At 57.0% G+C, this 16,558-nt stretch overlaps 2 protein-coding genes across 10 annotated transcripts in view; one reads left to right on the top strand and one right to left on the bottom strand.

Moving 5' to 3' along the window:
- The window catches only part of Slc66a2 (solute carrier family 66 member 2), a 28,636-nt gene extending 25,156 nt beyond the window's left edge, over positions 1 to 3,480 (top strand). For all 7 annotated transcript variants that reach the window (XM_027935324.2, XM_027935320.3, XM_027935321.3 and 4 more), the window contains one exon: positions 2,351 to 3,480. In XM_027935324.2, the coding sequence (XP_027791125.2) occupies positions 2,351 to 2,558 (208 nt within the window). In that variant the 3' untranslated portion in view covers positions 2,559 to 3,480. The remainder of the gene's footprint in view (positions 1 to 2,350) is intronic.
- Positions 3,481 to 5,469: 1,989 nt separating this feature from the next.
- Positions 5,470 to 16,558, bottom strand: part of Kcng2 (potassium voltage-gated channel modifier subfamily G member 2) — a 43,560-nt gene continuing 32,471 nt past the window's right edge. The window contains exons 4-6 of one of the 3 annotated variants that reach the window (XM_071602586.1): positions 15,609 to 15,707; positions 13,671 to 13,925; positions 5,470 to 7,189 (exon numbers count right to left, since the gene is read on the bottom strand). In XM_071602586.1, coding sequence (XP_071458687.1) covers positions 6,431 to 7,189; positions 13,671 to 13,925; positions 15,609 to 15,707 — 1,113 coding nt within the window. In that variant the 3' untranslated portion in view covers positions 5,470 to 6,430. The remainder of the gene's footprint in view (positions 7,190 to 13,670; positions 13,926 to 15,608; positions 15,708 to 16,558) is intronic. The other 2 variants (XM_071602587.1, XM_071602588.1) reach the window with 2 other exon arrangements.

Below are 16,558 nucleotides of genomic sequence, written 5' to 3' on the forward strand. Positions count from 1 at the left end.
AGTGCCGGCTCCTCTCAGGCAGCAATCTTCAGGTCCTCAGAGGCCTAGGTGTGTTGGTGCCATTGCTGTCTATGCTGTGACATCTCTCTGTGCAAACACCACATGTGGCTTAAGCACACTCCAGTTCCTGGGCACCCGGGTGCTCAGCCACCGCAGGCTCTTTGGAACAAGGTTGTCCTGAACCTCCGTGTGCAGGTTCTCACGTGGACTCATGTTTTCCCCTCTGGGGCAGACAGGTGGGCCCGCGAGGGCTGGATCACGTGGCGACTGATGGCTGAGGGGACTGCCAACCTGTCTCTCTGCTGGCTGCACCACCTCATGTTCCTACCACCCTGTGAAGTGATGTCCTCGTGCCCCCTCCAGCCTTGTCTGTGCCTCTGGCCACTGTGGCAGGCATGTGGGGTGTGTCGCTGCGGCTTCAGTTTGCATTTCCATGGTGGCCGTGACGTGGAACATCTCTTCAAGTGCATGGGTGCTTCCTTTTTGGAGAGTGTCTGCTTGGCTCTCTGCTGCTTTGTAAGTTGGTCATGTGGTGGTTTTTATTACTGAATTGTAAGAGCATATATTCTAGGTAGTCAACCTCATCAAATGTATGATTTACAAATCTTTCCCCCTCCGTCCTGTGGGTGGTCTTCTGGCTTTCCTTATGCTGTCTTTCTCAGCAGATTTTTCCCATACAGTGCAATGCAGTGTGTCTGCTCTTTCTTTCTTTTCATACTGGGGATTTTTTTTTTTTTTGGCACCCAATGGTGCTTAACCACTGAGCAACATCCTAAGACCTTTTTTTGTACTTCATTTAGAGACAGTGTCTCAAGGAATTGCTTAGGGACTCAAGTTGCTGAGGCTGGTTTTGAATTTGCGATCCTCCCACCTCAGCCTCCAGAGCTGCTGCAATCACAGGCCTGCGCCAGCGCCCCCGCTGCCTGCCTTTTCTTTCATCTCACCTGAGAGAACTTGGCCTAACACAGGGTCACCTGACGGGAGGGCTGGGATGGCCTCCTGGGGATATCGTTGGGTGGGGTTCAATGGTTGCTGGAAAGTGGGGCCTGTCCCTGGTGCGCTGGGGCAGGATGGGTTGTGTGCCTGTGGGAGGGAGGCAGCTGGGCAGGTCTGGGAGTTGGCCCTCATCTCCTCGACCTGGGGGCCATTTCCAGTGGCTACCTGGGACAGGATCAGGTGAGGGGTGTTTCAGGAGTGGTGATCTGGCAGCCAGTTTGGAGGAAGCCTGCTGGAGCCAAGAGTGAGGTTACGGGAAACCAGGAGGTGTAGCTGGGGAGCTGCAGCTGCCCCCGGCCACCAGCCACCAGAGGGAGCTGCAGACAGAAAGCTTGGTCCCTGGAGGTGGCAGTCCCCTCCCGACCTGCGTCAGTTCTCCTATGCGGCTGAGCCTGACGGTGGGCATCCTGCAGGATAGGGGCTCCTGGGTGGGATCTGGGCCAGCTGAGCGTCTGCTGTCTAGGGACAGAGGGACTCGCTTCGGGTGGGGCTTACCACCATGCTGAGGCCAAGCTTGGTGTGCACTGGGGACCCCCTGGATGGCAGAACCAGTGGACTTGCTCCTTGTTCTCACAGATGGTGCTGGGGTAAAGGATCACAGAAACCCAGCGGGAGAAAGAGGTGGAATTCATCGTTTCCATCAATAATGCACTGAAATCAAAAGCCCTGGGTCCCAAGCTTGGTGGCTGTGGCTCCCAGTGAGCAGGTCCTTTGGGAGCCTGACCTGCTCCAGCCCCTAGTGTCAAGGTAGCTAGTGTCAGGGCCTCTGGAGGCTGGGCTTGAACACTTGCCCCCACAATGGTGGGTCAGGAGGAGCTGTCGCCTGGGGAGCGGGGGTGGCAGGGGTCCAGGAAGCCATGGTGCCAAGCTCTGGAGCATACCTGTGCATTTGAGGCCACTAAGAGTGAGGGTACGGGCAGCTGGTTGGGACAGGACAGGTGATCCTGGGATCAAGGCTGCAGCCACACACCCCTCTGCCTAAACCCAGTGCTTCCCAGGCTTTGGAGTTAGCCTCATTGGACCTCATCCTACTTACTGTGTGACATTGGAGCAGTTACTTAACCTCTCTGCTTAGAGGGGTACACAGACCACCTCTTGGTGTGTTGAGGCTGGCTGGCACACAACCCATATGTGCAATTATGAGGACCAGGCCTTTGCCCTGGCTGGGCCTGTGTCAGTCCAGGCTGTTTGCCCAACATGGTGCCAACCCACCCCAGGCTGCACTGGGTCCCAACCTCAGTAGGCCACAGCACATCCCCCATTTCCCTGGATCACACTGCTGACCTCCCTGTGTGTCCCTGTCCTCCTGGGTTCTGTGTCCCTGTCCTCTGACTTCCCTCTTGTGTCTCCACAGCCTCAAGATGGTGCTCATGTGGACAAGCGGGGACACCTTCAAGACAGCCTACTTCCTGCTCAATGGTGCACCCCTGCAGTTCTCAGTCTGTGGCCTGCTGCAGGTGCTGGTGGACCTGGCCATCCTGGGGCAGGCCTATATCTTTGCCTGCCACCCCCAGAAGCCAGCACCCCACACTGCACACCCTGCCAGTGCCAAGGCCCTCTGAGGCACCAGAGACAAGACTGTGTGATCCTGGCTGTGGGCACTAGTCATCCTGTGCTCCCACGTCAGGGCGGGTGGGCCCAAGGCCACACAAGGAGCAGGCTGGGTGTGGGTGGAGGTGAAGTCCTGGTGCCAGGTTCTCCACCAGCCTGCGTGCGGGGTGGGTGCCTGGGGGTGGCTGGGAACAGGCCAGTCTGGCACTCCCCGTGAGGACAGTGGGCACGGATCTTGCACCCAGGGCTAGCTCTCAGGCATGTTCAAGTTGACAGGAAACTGTGTCTCATGCGCCTTCTCAGATGCACTGGCCTGACCTGAGAGGCTCCGTCAGGAAGGAGCTGCCCTGGGCAAGCCTGGGGAGAGGGGGCCCTGCAGACCCCGGGCAGAACCTGTGGCTGCCAGGACAGACAGCAGGCCAGTGTGAGGGTCCTGGCTGCTGGTGGCCCATCCCCATGCTGTCCCCACCTACCCGCTGCCACTCTTGCTGTGCCTGCCTGACGGGCCGCTGGCCTGACACCACCGCCATGTTCCCCCTTTCCATTCAACACCGGTGACGTGTGCTTGGCAGCCCTGTGCCCATCTGGTCACTCCCAGCCCTGAGAGTTCTGGATGCTTCTGTGGACTCCCACAGGCAATGACTTCCTTCTGCAGGGCAGAGGGGCCGCCCCCATGCAGGGGTCGCGGCAGGCTGTGGTCAGCACCAGGCTCGTGATGGCAGGGGGCGCTATGGTGGCCCAGGAAGCCACAGCACCATCCCCACCTGGCTTTCCTCAGATTCAGTGTCTGAGTGAGGCTCTTGCTTAGTTCTGTGGCTGCAAGATGCTTTGAAATGTTTATTTTTTAAAAATGAAGGTAGATGTCTGTAGTGGTAATTGCTTCCAAATTAAAATGTCACCGACCGCAGGTTCGGTGGCTGCTCATTGAATGTACCTCAGCTGGCTCTGAGTCAGACTTCTGTGTGCCTAGGGTGGGGCCAGCATGGGGGTGGGTGGGGTGGTGGCCTTGGAGTGAAGCACTGTCGTGGTGCTGGGGAACTGTGCAGGCCTGGTGCTGCAGGTGCCTGTCAGTTAAGCCAGAGTTCCCGCCATACCTGGATGGTCACCCCCTTCTGCTGATTTTTGAGCGGAGGCCTGTGCCGTGAGGGAGTTGTCTGCACAAGGTAGAACACCTGGTGGCTCTGGCTCTGGCAGGGAGGAGGCTGAGGTGTGGCAGCCCCACTTGGCCTCATGGGCACCGTGCCCGGCCTCCATTCAGATGGCCTAACTGGGCCCCTGCCACCTCTGTCCTGTGGCTGGCGGCTGCCCTCCTCAGCAGCACATGCAGAGGTGGGAATAGGTCTCAACATGGCTCCTGAGGTGGTGGAATAGCCTCATTTCTCAGCTCAGCCAAGTCACTGCTGCCCCGAAAGATTCCTACCACTTTAACAGCAGTGCCCTGATGAAGTGGTGATTCACCACTGCTCTTGCCAGAGGCCCGGGCAGGTGTCCCCAGTGTGGAGCTCATCAGAACGTGAGGAAGGGGGCTGGTGGGAATCTAGGGAATTCACGCCCCTGAAAACAGGCAGGGACTGAGCCGTGGCAGCCAAGCCCGCCCGGAGCCCTCCTGTGAGAGGGCAGCCATCTGGCAGCTTCGGAGCCCAGGGCCAGGCCATAGCTCAGCGGCAGCTGTGTCCCTCCCCATCCACTGTTCTCAGCAGAGCTGGCCAATGTTCTTTCTGGTGACCCAGGGGGCCTCTGATGCTCCCAGCCTGGTCTTGGAGTCTCCTACAGATGCCCTTGGTCCTTTCCTGCTACTTACCTGGCCTCCAAGGAACGACCACCTGGGTTTATTTCGGGGGTCCTCATGGTAAAGGTCAGCGTGCCTGCACAGCAGGAATTGTCTTGTTCCTGGAGGCCCATCCTCATGTGAGGGCTTAAATACAGGCCTGATGTGTGAGGCTGCCTGGGTCTGTGTTGGCAGGTACCACCCCTCTACCCCTTTCATCCTGAGCAAGTTGCAGCTGTTGCCGTGGGGGCAGTTCACCTTGCACTGGCTCCCCAAGTGTCGAGGGGCACAAGCCAGAAGGCAGGTCTGAGCACAAGGGGCCCTTGGGGCCTTCTGGCTCTAGCCCACTTTGGAGGAGGTTCTGGCTCTCAGGTGGACTTACCTTTCCCTGCATTTCCTGTCCTCACCACACCTGCTCCCCATAGCATGTGGCCCAGTGGGGAGGAGAAGAATAGCCTGGCCACAGTGCAGGAAGAGGGGCTCAGCAGCCCCTGTCCTCACCATTCAGACTGGCCAGGTGGGCAGGCCTCAGGCCAGGGTGCTACATGTGGCTGGGCCCATCTTGGACAGTCATTTCCTCATGAAATAAGGGCATCTTTTCTTCCCTAAGCTTGTGCAAGAATCCAGGAGAAAGTGGGGAGCCCTGAAGGTAGACGTGGGAGCGAGGGCTCTCCCATGCTGGCTGGCTGCTACCTGGTCTGCAGGAAGCCTGCTAGGTTGCTGGAAAGACAGTTATTTCCGTTTCCAGGGCCCTTGTCCTTGACTGGGGAGCCCAGGTGTTTGTGTGCATGCCAACACTTTGCTGGGACAAGGGGGGGGAGATGGGGGTTGGGAGCTAGGCTCACCCCATGCCAACCTCAGAGCCTGCGTGCAGCAGGTGATCCCAGGCCTCTCTGGCTCTGGGTTTGGCTCTGGCACCCTGAGATGAACCAGCCTACCTTGGAGAGCAGGGGCATGTGTGTCTGGGCTCTGCCGTGGACCTAGGAGTTTAGACAGCTGGGCTTAGTGAAGGGACACTGGTGAGGTCAGAGTGTCTCTGGTGGTTCCCACTGTTGCACCTGCCGATTCCCAGGAGATCCTGGGGCCCCAGGCCCCCACTCTGGGCAGACCCACAGACTCAGGTGACATTGCACCCAAGGAGCTCAGCCAGGAGCTTGCAGGGGAGGCTACACTTTTTATTGGTTTTCGGTGGAATCTTAGGAAACATCCAAGGGACCCAGAGGGCCTCTGCTCACCCCAGGGGTCCTGAGGAGGGTACCCTGCTGTCCAAGACCCTCTGGGTGCAGTATCTCAGGTGTGGTGGCCAAGCTCATCAGTGAAAAAGTACAAAGTGGCATCTGGAGAATTCTGTCCTGTCCTGAATGGACTTGCCCATGCTTTTGTGGAAACATTGAAGGAGCCCCTGCCCATCTTGCCCCTATACCACCACATCCTACGCCGGACTTGAGAGTGGGGAGTGTTTTCTGCTTGTGAGGCCTTGAGAACTGTGTTCCAGGGGGGAGATGTAACCTCCTCCATGGTGGGTGGGTGGAGGGGGCTGTTAAAACACCACATGCAAACCTGCTTTGCCACCTGCCAGGGGAGGCCCTGTCACCTGAGGAGCCAGTGTCAGGGAATGCAGGTCAGAGGTCTGGGCCCCCCACCAAAGGAGGGTTACTTAGGGAGAAGCAGGGCCTGTGAGTGCCCATGTCAAGACTCTGCCCTGTCACTCTGCAAGTGACATGGACTGGCAGTGCTGGATGTCTCCCTCCCATGGTGCACTGCCACTATGGGTGACCAGGCAGCAGAAGGGACTTCTGTCTCCAACTGCCCGACTCCTGCCAGGGCTGCCCTGGCTGACAGGTCAGGGTCAGGCCCAGGCCAGCGTAGCTTGGCATTTGCTCCAGGTGTGGGATTTCTGGGATCCAGTGGATTATTCAGTTAGCCATAGAAAATTTAAAACCCGAGGGGAAATAAGAGGACCCAGGCTGGTGAGCTCTCAGGAGTTACTGGGAGCCGGAAGCTTTCCGAGGCCAGTCGGTGCACTAGACTAAGCTCTGGCAGGTCTGCAGGCCCCTTCGTGGACCTCCAGCGACCGCACTTCCTGAAGCTCCAGAGCAGTACCCTCCTGCCAGCTCAGAGCGGCCCTGCTGGGCCCTGTGCACCCCTGGTGCCCTCGGGGTCCTGCGAGCTGTCCTCGGTGGCGCTGGCTGAGCGCGTGCTGTCCTCGCACAGGGCGGGCTCGGGGCTGGCAGCGCGCTGCTGCTGCTCTTTGAGCTCCGAGTAGGAGCGCGAGAAGGTGTGAAAGATGGAGGTGACCGGGAAGGCCATAAGCAAGATGCCGCTGAGGATGCTGCTCAGTGCCACCACCTGCCCGGGCAGGCTGCGCGGCACCATGTCGCCGTAGCCCACGGTGGTCATGGAGATAACTGCCCACCAGTAGCTGGCCGGCACGCTAGAGAAGTCGCGCCGCGCGCCCAGTTCGCGTTCAGCCAGGTGCACTAGCGGCGCAAAGAGCGCCATGGCCACGCAAAGGAAGAGCAGCAGCAGTCCGAACTCGCGCGCGCAGCGGCGCACCGTGAGGCCCAGCGAGCGCAGCCCCAGCGAGTGGCGCGCCAGGCGCATCACGTAGAGCACGCGCAGCGCGCGCAGCAGCCGCAGCACCAGCCCCGCTCGCTCCAGCAGCTTGCTGCCCGCGGGCCCCGCCGCCAGGCCCACCAGCAGCGACACGTAGAAGGGCAGGATGGCCAAGATGTCGATGATGTTGAGCGGCCTCCGCAGGAAGGCGCACTTGCTCTCCGCCTGCAGGGAGCGCAGCAAGAACTCGAAGGAGAACCAGGCCACGCACACCGTCTCCAGTACAAAGAGGCTGCGGCACTTGGTGGAGCACTCACCCTGCGGAGGAGAGGGGACACGAGGTTGGGGGAGCTCCCTGTGGCCTGACCCAGCAAACTGGAAAGTCACTTAAAACCCGAACCACTTAAAGCCTCTGAAATGATGGCCAGCGGTGCCTACAAGAAAGAAAGGTCTCAAATTAATAACCCAACGTTCCACTTAAAGCAACCAGGTAGGGGCTGGGGGTGTGGCTCAAGCGGTAGCGCGCTCGCCTGGCATGCGTGCGACCCAGGTTCGATCCTCAGCACCACATACAAACAAAGATGTTGTGTCCGCGGAAAACTAAAAAATAAGTATTAAAATTCTCTCTCTCTCTAAAAAAAAAAAAAAAAAAAAAAAAAAAAAAAAAAGCAACCAGGTAAAGAAGAGTAAATAAAATTCACAAAAAGTGAAGAGGCCATAAGACTAGCACTGGAATTTGCCAGTAAACCGATGCAACTGGAGACTTCATGCTAGGTGAAATAAACCAGTCCCCAAAAGCCAAAAGTTCTCTCAGATATGTGGATGCTGGCTCACAGTGGGGTGGGGTGTCACCAGATTGGGCAGGGCACGGTGCCTGGAAGGGCGGGAGGCTGGGAATGGGAAACTTTCCTATGTTCATGGATGAGTAAATGACCAGTGTCACTCCACATCATGCTCAACCCCAGGAATGGGAAGTTGTACTCCATGTATGTAAGATAGGTCAAAATGCATACTTAAAAAGAAAAAATTCCACCCCCCCCCCACAAAAAAAAAAAAAAGAAAAGAAAAAATGAGTGCTGGAATGAATGAATAGGAGACAGACCAAAAATCCAAAACCTGATTCTTTAAAGAGATCAACTAAAGGGACACATTTCTAGCTAGGGTGACCAGGGGAGAGAGAAAACTCAAACTACTGGAATCAGAAACGAAAGAGGGGACATTGCTACCACATGGACAGGAGTAAAAGGACCACAACAACACTGGGAAGGAGGTACCCACAAGTTGGGTAAATTCTAGAAATGGGTGAATTCTATAAAGGCAAACCACAGAAATGGGCCTAGAAGGAAGCAGGTGAGGAGACTAAACTCAGGGGAGTGGACAGACTCAGGGGAGCCAGGCCCAGAGGCTCCACTGCTGAGCTCCACCAACTCAGTGCCAACACCAAGTCTTCACAGGCAGAGGGAGCACAGGCTCCCATTCTGACCTGTGTTTACCCACCCAAGTCAGCATAAGAAAACTGCAGATGGAGTTGTTTGTCCCTACCAGTGCAAGATGCTTTAAGGAGAGCAGCAAACTGAGCTCAGCAGCAGGTGAAAGTAAGAATTGGGCATGAAGGACTCATCCCAGGAAAGCAAGGTTGGCACAGTCTCTGAGAGTCCATTAATGCAGTACACGGAAAATGCTTTGGACAGAATCTGACCCAGGGCCGACGTCCTACCCACAATGAGGAATCATGGCTCCTCATACCCTCAGTGACCTTGTAAGGAGGAAACCTTGGCAGTGACCTCTGGGTCCTAGGCCTGTCCTGCAGGGAGTCCCCATAGCAGCCTGCCCTGGTTGGCTCAGTCCCGTGAGCATCTGGAGACAGAAACCTTCTAAGGCTGTTGGTGGTGGTGGGGTTACCCTAAGCAGAGGGTGGTAAAGCCCCTGAGCCTTCCATCATTAGCAAGACCTCAGCTCAGGATGGCTCAGACGCTCCTAGTGCACACCAGGTCTGGGCTCAGCAACCCAGTATTCTTGTCTTGAGATGGAATCTGTGTGGCTTATAATTCCTGGGCTCAAGTGATCCTCCTGCCTCAGCCTCCAGTGAGCGCAGCCCCAGTGAATGCAGCCCAGCGAGCAGCGTGTGCAGCAGCCGCAGCACCAGCCCTGCACATGTCACCTCACCCAGCCCCACTTTCAGACCACAAGCACGTGCCCTAGGAGTTTCAGCCGTTGTGGACCCTAGGACAGGGAGGGGTCATCCTGCATGTTCAGACCCAGGCACTGATGGATCATGTAATCTGCAAGAGGCCCAGAGAAGACCACAAGCTCCCACAGACTTCTCTGTGCTCCAATTAGCTCATTCTGAGCCAGGCACGGCCAGCTCAGGGCCATGTGTGTAAGCTGGTCAGTGTCTTCCACACCTCGCTGGTAGGTTCCAGGTTGATCTCGTCCTTCCACGTGGCTGGAACTGTTCCTTGCCTTCCTGAGGAGGGGAGGGGCAGTGCTCTTGCCTGCAGAAGGCCCTCTGACCCAGTCCAATGACCATGGATGGATTTCTGGCAAGTCTGTGGGCTTCTGGAGTCCCACATCCAGCCACCTGGACTCCGTGTGTGTGAAACCCTCCAGACACGTTGTGAAGACATGGCATCTACAGGTGTGGGTGCACTCCACTCTTGAGCATCCCTACCCCTGCACCTCCTGGGCAGCTTGCTTGGGCTGTACACACGGGATCTGAGCCCACTCCAGGGACACTGCCCTAAAGCCTTCCTGGGAAACATGGCTGCCCCCGCTCTGATTCCATGATGTTGGGGAAGGGACAAACCCTGTGTCCCTGGGAGATCTGGGATGTCCTACCCATTGGGTCCAATGTGTGTCCAATGAGTCCCCACTGGTCACCCTCAGCTGTGCATGAGAAGGCGTCTGGGCCACCTGGCACAGCCACCTAAACCTTAAGGCTGGAGAGACCATGGGGGGCAGCCGGGTGGCCCAGTATCTCCATAGGTGATTAGCTGGGGGGTGGGGTTTCTGGAACATCCTCCCTGAAAGCAGACCCTGATTCCTCAGGACCCGACAGGGCTGTCTGACTGAGCCTGGCCTGGCAGGCAGGGCTTCCCTCCTGCCCTGACTGTGGATGTCTGGCCTTTACATGGCGCTGACCCTTGGATCAGTCTGAAGGCTGCAGCTGCCCAGGGAGTCTGTGTGTCTGAGCTGAGGTGGGGGGGCAGGGTACCCCTGCTGTCCTGCATGTCTGAGAATCCCTGAGCCACGTTCACATCTCAGCCTCTCCAGTGGCCTTTCCCACAGTTACAAACACAAAACCGAACCTGCTGAGAATATCATGTGATCACACACTGGAGTCCCCAGGAGCACCTGGAAGACACGTGCCATCACCAACTGCCGGGTTGCTCCCTACTTGACAGCAGACAGGGGCCTGGGCCCAGGGTGGCACAGGTAGGGCCCAGATTGCATTCATACAGACTTGGCACAAATACATTTTAAAAGCCTTCAGAGAGTGTGTCCTCTGACCTGAGAACGGTTTCAGAAAGTGGATTCTCAGGGGCTGTCAGAAATGGGCCCAAAGACTTACTAAAAGGGGAGCGCACTTGTGGACACAGCCCCGTGGGCTCTGACATGTACAGAGCCTGTCTCCGCCTGGAGGGTGGTTTCACCAACACCACTTGCCTGCTGTTCCAGAAGGTTCTGTATGTTCATGCAGCTGCAGCCTTGGTCTGGCTTCCCACTGAGGGTGATCTGAGGTTTACTCTTTTTGTGCTGCGATGGAGCACAAAGATGGACCCAGGCCTGGAGCATGCGGGGAAGGGCTCCCCCACGGAGCCCTACATCCCACTCGGGCGTTTTTGTTCCTGCTGGCGTTTTTCAGCACTGGGGATTGAACCCAGGGGCACTTTACTAGAGCACCACACCCCCAGCCCTTTTTATTTTTACTTTGAGATGGGGTCTCACTGGGTTGCCTCCAGAGTTGCTGGGATGAAGGCATGGGCCCTGTGCCTGGCACGGTGCCTGCTTCTGAGGCACCGTCTCTCCCTGCTTCACTCCACTGGCTATTGAAGCACACCCTCCAGCCACTTCCAAGAGCAGGTGCATGGACATCTTTGCACATCTGGAAATGCTTTTCTTCTACCTTCAAGGTTGGCTGAAAGTATAACTTGGTGTACGACTACAGGTGGAGAGCAGTCTGCACTCAGAATAGCAGGCGTTGTCTATTGGGTCAGCTGTCAGCACTGCTGCCGAGGTGAGCCTCACACAGAAAACACGGAAGGCTGGTGTGTGGTTGTGTGTGTGCCCCACAAGCTGAGCAACCATTGACCAGCACGAAGACCAGAGGGGAACACGACCAGCGTCCCCACCCCAGTCCCCAGGATCCTGGGGCTGAAGGGTGTTCTGCCTGTTCACTGCCAGGTGGGACCACCTTTCTTCCCTCTCCCCAGGAAGCCTTTAGAAGTCTCAGGCTTCCCTGCAGGCTTGGGGCGAGGGCTGCTGAGCACTCAGTGGGGGGCCACTAGGAGTCTAGGATGGAGGGCTCTGAGGCACTCTGAGCACGTGGCACCCGCCTGTCGGGGAGGGCCAGGCTCCCTCCTTCCTGGTCTTTGAGCTGCACCCTCTGCAGGTGCAGGTCCTTCCCGGAGCTCCGCCCACAGCCCTGGCCTCCATCCGGCTGGCATCTTCCTGCTCCCTGCAGTGAGCCCCTAGGCTCTGGGTCTGTCTCAAGCATGAGGTTCTGATGTGGGTGGGCTTGCTGGACACAGGGTCTCACAAGGGACAACCAGCCAGCTCGGCCTCTGTCAGGCCCAAGTGACAGCTGATCTTTCTGGTTCCTGACAAGGGCCTTTGGACTCCTGCTGGGGTTGGTGGGGTAGGCTCAGGTCCTTGCCCGGGGCCTACTGTGGTCCTGTACACCACAGCCAGCGATGAGGGGCCCGGCGAATGGACCTGCAGGGTGTGGGCAGTGCTGGGCCACCTCCTCGTGGTCTCACTTCCCAGTCTCAGTGTCCCTCGGCTGCCTCTGCATGCCATGTCCTGCTGCCTTCCTTTCCACAACGTGTGGACACGTGCACCTGTTCCCTTTGCCTGCACTGTCTTCATCGCGCACATTGAGCTCTCTCTCACTGTCTCCGTAGTCGGGTTGAGGGAGCAAGAAGAGAGATGTGGCAATCCGTCCCCTAACTGAATTCCAAGTATCAATCATTTTATTTCTTTTTACAAAAAAACTAAATGTTCAGTACTAAAGGGAAGCTTGCTGAATAAATTATGGTCTTACCAAAACAATGTAGCCATGACCAAGGCCACCAGAGAAGACAGAGGGCACCGACACTCTCATGTCAACGAGCTCTGGTTACCAGCAGGATGGCCAGCAGAGCTCAGTTTATAGTGTGATGAGGGTTGGGGTGTGGCTCAGTGGTACAGCACTTGCCTGGCACATGCAAGGCCCTGGGTTCCGTGCCCAACTCAACTATTTCCTGCCCACATGGGCAGAAACAAAGCAGGAAGACCACCTCACCACCTAGCAGTGTCCTCTGTGTGCAGTGGGACTAGGGGGCTCTAGCTTTCTTTCTCAGGCCACTTACACATTGCCTAGCAGAGCTGATGCCACCAGAAAATTCACAGGCACTGCAGGAGGGTGCCCTGTGCTGTGCTCTCTGCCAGGCTGCAGGCTAGGTGCTGGCAGAGCAGGTGGTAGGAGATGCCTGGGGGCAGAGGGAGCAGCGGGCTCACCAGGAACCACAGACACCCCACTGTTGGAAAGCTGACCTGTCAGGAGCTGGCCCCATCAGAGGTTCGTGTGGACACTGGCCCTGTGTGTTCTCTCATGAAAATGAACAGAGGCCTCTGATTCTCTGAAGGTGGGGTGGTCTGCGCTCAGCAGCAGGACGCCTGGATGGCACTCGCACCCCAGTACTCAGAGTGCCAGTGCACCCAGGTGCTGCACCCCTGCCTTTGTCCCATGCTGTCAAGCCTTCAGCAGCAGCAGCCTGCCCAGGAACACCACCATGCTCCACATCTCTCCACAGACAGAACAGGAGACAGAAAGGCCCCTGGCGAGGGTCCAACCTAGCGGGCGGCTGCTTCATAGAGCCCCGAGGCCAGTGCCTTCCCTGGTGGGTGTGGAGTGTGCTTGGCGTGTGACTGAATCCTGACACTGCCCACGGCCCTCTGAAGAGCGCCTGTGTGTCCTCCGGACACTTCCCCCCGTTGCTTCACCAGTCCTGCCGTCTGCCTTTGGCTGGGACTATGGTTCTGAGCTCCATGCTGCTCCCACGCTGGACAGCAGATGCACCTCTCTTTCCTTAGTGACTCTGTGCAATTCCTCTTTAGCTCCCCTAAGCACCAGAAAGAAAATATTCAACTCATTTTACTATGAATTTATAACAATTCAGCTTTGAACTGAATGAGGTTTATTTTTTTAAACTATCGTTCTTATCAGATGTGGTGTTGCAAACAGAGAAGGAACAGAGGAATAGAAAATCGACCCAGGAGAACCCACTGTTTAAAAATAGCACAACAGCCATTTACTCAGAAATAACAGCGCCCCTCCTTTCAGATCATCGGCGCTGAGCGGGCTTGTCAGCTCCCTCTCCTGCCAACGCCTCCTCGAGTGCTTTGTGCTGGTGACACGGAAATGAACTTCATCAGGACCAATCCTGGCTTCTGGCCTCCCCAGCCCAGCCCAGCCGGCCCCTGGAGGCTCTGCCACGAACCGTGGGGTCCTACTGTGGGGATGCATTGAACCAACACAGCCTGGCTGGTGACCCCTGGCTTGCCCTGTCCCTCCTGGGGCTCTTCTGCATCTACTCACCTGCTCTGAGGCCGCCGGGAGGTGCAGATGGTGAGGCCTCCTGTGAGTGTGGACAGGGCGCCCCCCAGGGCTCCAGGTCACCCATGGATTTCCTCCATGTCCAACAATGGCACAGAATCCTGAGCCACTGTTCTCCACCCAGTGCTGACCACAGCTGTTACCAAGTCCATGTGCCCGCTCCCCTCCACGTCTCGTCGGCTCTGTGCCCGGCGCAGAGCACTGAGCTCTTGGTTCGCAGAGGTGGGCCTGTTTGAACTGAATAGACTACTATCACTACAGACCACAGCTGGATGGAAAAATGCTGTTCTGATTTCACCTGGTCAAACAACAGGTCAGGGCCCACCCTAGACAGGAGATGCAGCTATTTCTCCCGATCAGCTCCCACACAGGACCTCCTGCTTGGATGCGACTCGTGGCTCTGGGGGGGCACAACCCTGAGGACCCTGCATCCAGCCCTGCCCCACAGGTGTGGGCAGGAGCTGGCCTCACTGCCACATGCCTCCTCCACCACCTGCCGTGGGCCCCACAGCTTTGTCACGCCGGGCAGGGGCTGGCTCCTCCTGGCAGGGCTTCCCGACTCCTCAGACCTCCCCAGACATCAGCCATGAGCCATGGGTGCTGCAGGTCTGCTCCTAGATCACGGTCAACTGCTCAAGTCTGGGGGAGGGCGTTCACCAGCTTTTAATTTTTATGTCGTTAAATATTTTCCTGTGTGGTTTCTGGCTTTCTTACCAAACCTAAAAAGATTTCCTCCACACCCAAAAGGGCAAATATATTCACCTACATCTTCTTTTATTAACTGTATGGACTTAGTGTTTTCGACAGTTTCCCAGAGACCTGAAATTTATCTGAGTTCTACCCTGCACCACCCAGGGGATGGCCACCCTTTCCTGTCTGACTGGTAAAGCTGTCGTCTGTATGCTTAATGCCCCCGCACACTGTATCTGGGTGTCTGGTCATTTCTGTTTAAGACAGAGTCTATGTTGCCCAGACTGGCCTCATACTCCTGGGCTCAAGTGATCCTTCTGCCTCAGCCCCCATAGTAGCTGGGAGCACAGGCCCATGCCACTGCGCCCAGCTGCCTGGTGTCTTTGGACTGCCAGTGTGAGCAGCTTCTGTCCTTGCTCACCAGGCTGTATGGATTTGCCTACAGCAGCTCCAGTGCGGGTCCTTACTAAGTATACACTTGTTTCATGAGAGGCGGATCACTCTAATGATGTCCTCAGGACACCCTGGCTTCCCAGGTCAGAGAAACAGAGAAGGGACCTTCCCTGGTGGCTTCCTGGGCAGATGGCTGTGCTGCCTCCCCCACCTGCCCCTCTCCTGGGCCCCACCAGCAGTAAGAAGAAGAAAGACTTTTGTGAAGAGGGGGATGTGGGTGGCCAGGAAGGGCCCCTTCTTGTCAGCCCTCAGGTCAGGCATCTGTCCCGCTTGGTTCTTGCAGTTGAAGAGCTACTGAGAGTTTACTGGAATAAGTGGAGAAGAAGGATTTCTCCAAGTGTCTATGATTTCATTGCCTCCCATCACCTCCCTAAATAGGACTGAATTATTTTGACAGATAAGCTGCATTTTTTAAGGGAACTGAATCCACCCCAGCATAAATTCATCAGGCAACACCGGCTGGGAGGACTGACTTGAGAGGCTGCAGTCAGGGTCCAGCTCTGCTTCTTAGTTCACAGCTCGGCCTCTCCTCCTCTCCAGGAGCTGGTGGGGCAGCGCCAGGGTCCAGCCAGGGCGTGCTCACAGTGGGCTGCTCAGGGAGGCAGAGAAGACCCACACTGACATTAGGAACTCCAGGCAAAGAAGCAGGAGGGGCCCAGGCCCGGCCTTTCTGAGCTGGTCAGAAGAGCCCTTCGCTGTGTGCGGTGTGAGCAGCGACCCAGGGTCCAGGACTTGGGAAAAGGTGAGATGGCAGACACCCTTCCCTCAGGTTCTCACCAGCTGCCTGCACCCACAGTGCTGCCTGTGTCCACCTGCAGGGAGGCAGAGGGGCCCTCGCCCGCTCCTCCAGTCAGTCGCATGGTGCGTTTGCATGCTCTGTGGAGAAAGGGTGAAGCAGTGAAACGGAGGCAGGAGACGTGAAAGTTCAAGGCCATCCTGGCCCCTCAGCGAGACCCTGTCTCAAAATGAACAAGAAAAAGCTCTGGGGATGTGGCTCAGTGACCCTGGGTTCAATCCCCAGTACCAAAAAAAGAGGGTGAAACAAGTCCCCAATTCTCAGGCACGATTCAAGCAAATCCCTTTGAAGAACCTGCAAGTGAGTGGTGAGGAGCCCAAGCTCCAGGGAGAAGTGACTGTCTTGGGGTCTGGCGGCAATCAGAACACACACACCAAAACCAATGCCCAATTGTGCCTCTTTTGGAGACAGAGGAGAGACCAAGAATCTTGGATAGGTTATGGAGAAAAGAACCTGTGCTTCTATTCTAGGCATGTGAATACATTTTCCCAGCAGACTACAGCGAAAACCAGAAACACAGATCTCCTAGCTTCCTCTTGCCAGATCTGTGCAGGGAGCAGAGAGAACCAACCTAGAGCTTCCTCTTTGCCTGCACTGAGCAGCCTCACCAGCTCCAGCTGTTCCTTGCCTCCAAGAGCCCACGTGGCCTCCCACAAAAGCAGGCAGTGATCCCGGATGTGGGCACTGGCCTTCTGTGCCTCCCACATCCATCTGGGCAGCATGGTACACTGGCCACTCAGGGCTGCGACAGCACTGGGGACTCCTGCGGGGGAGGGGCCAGCTGCAGGGGGGAGGACTGCAGAGGAGCAGGATGGCCGAGCCCCTGCTGTGCGCTCACCCCACTTCGCAGCACCCTGAGGAATGGTCCCCACTTCACAGAACAGGAAGGTGGGCGACCACATCTGACCCCAGGCCCGAGGCCCTCCAGGAT

The sequence above is a fragment of the Marmota flaviventris genome, chromosome 16 (genome assembly GCF_047511675.1).
Source record: "Marmota flaviventris isolate mMarFla1 chromosome 16, mMarFla1.hap1, whole genome shotgun sequence".
Classification (NCBI taxonomy): domain Eukaryota; kingdom Metazoa; phylum Chordata; class Mammalia; order Rodentia; family Sciuridae; genus Marmota; species Marmota flaviventris.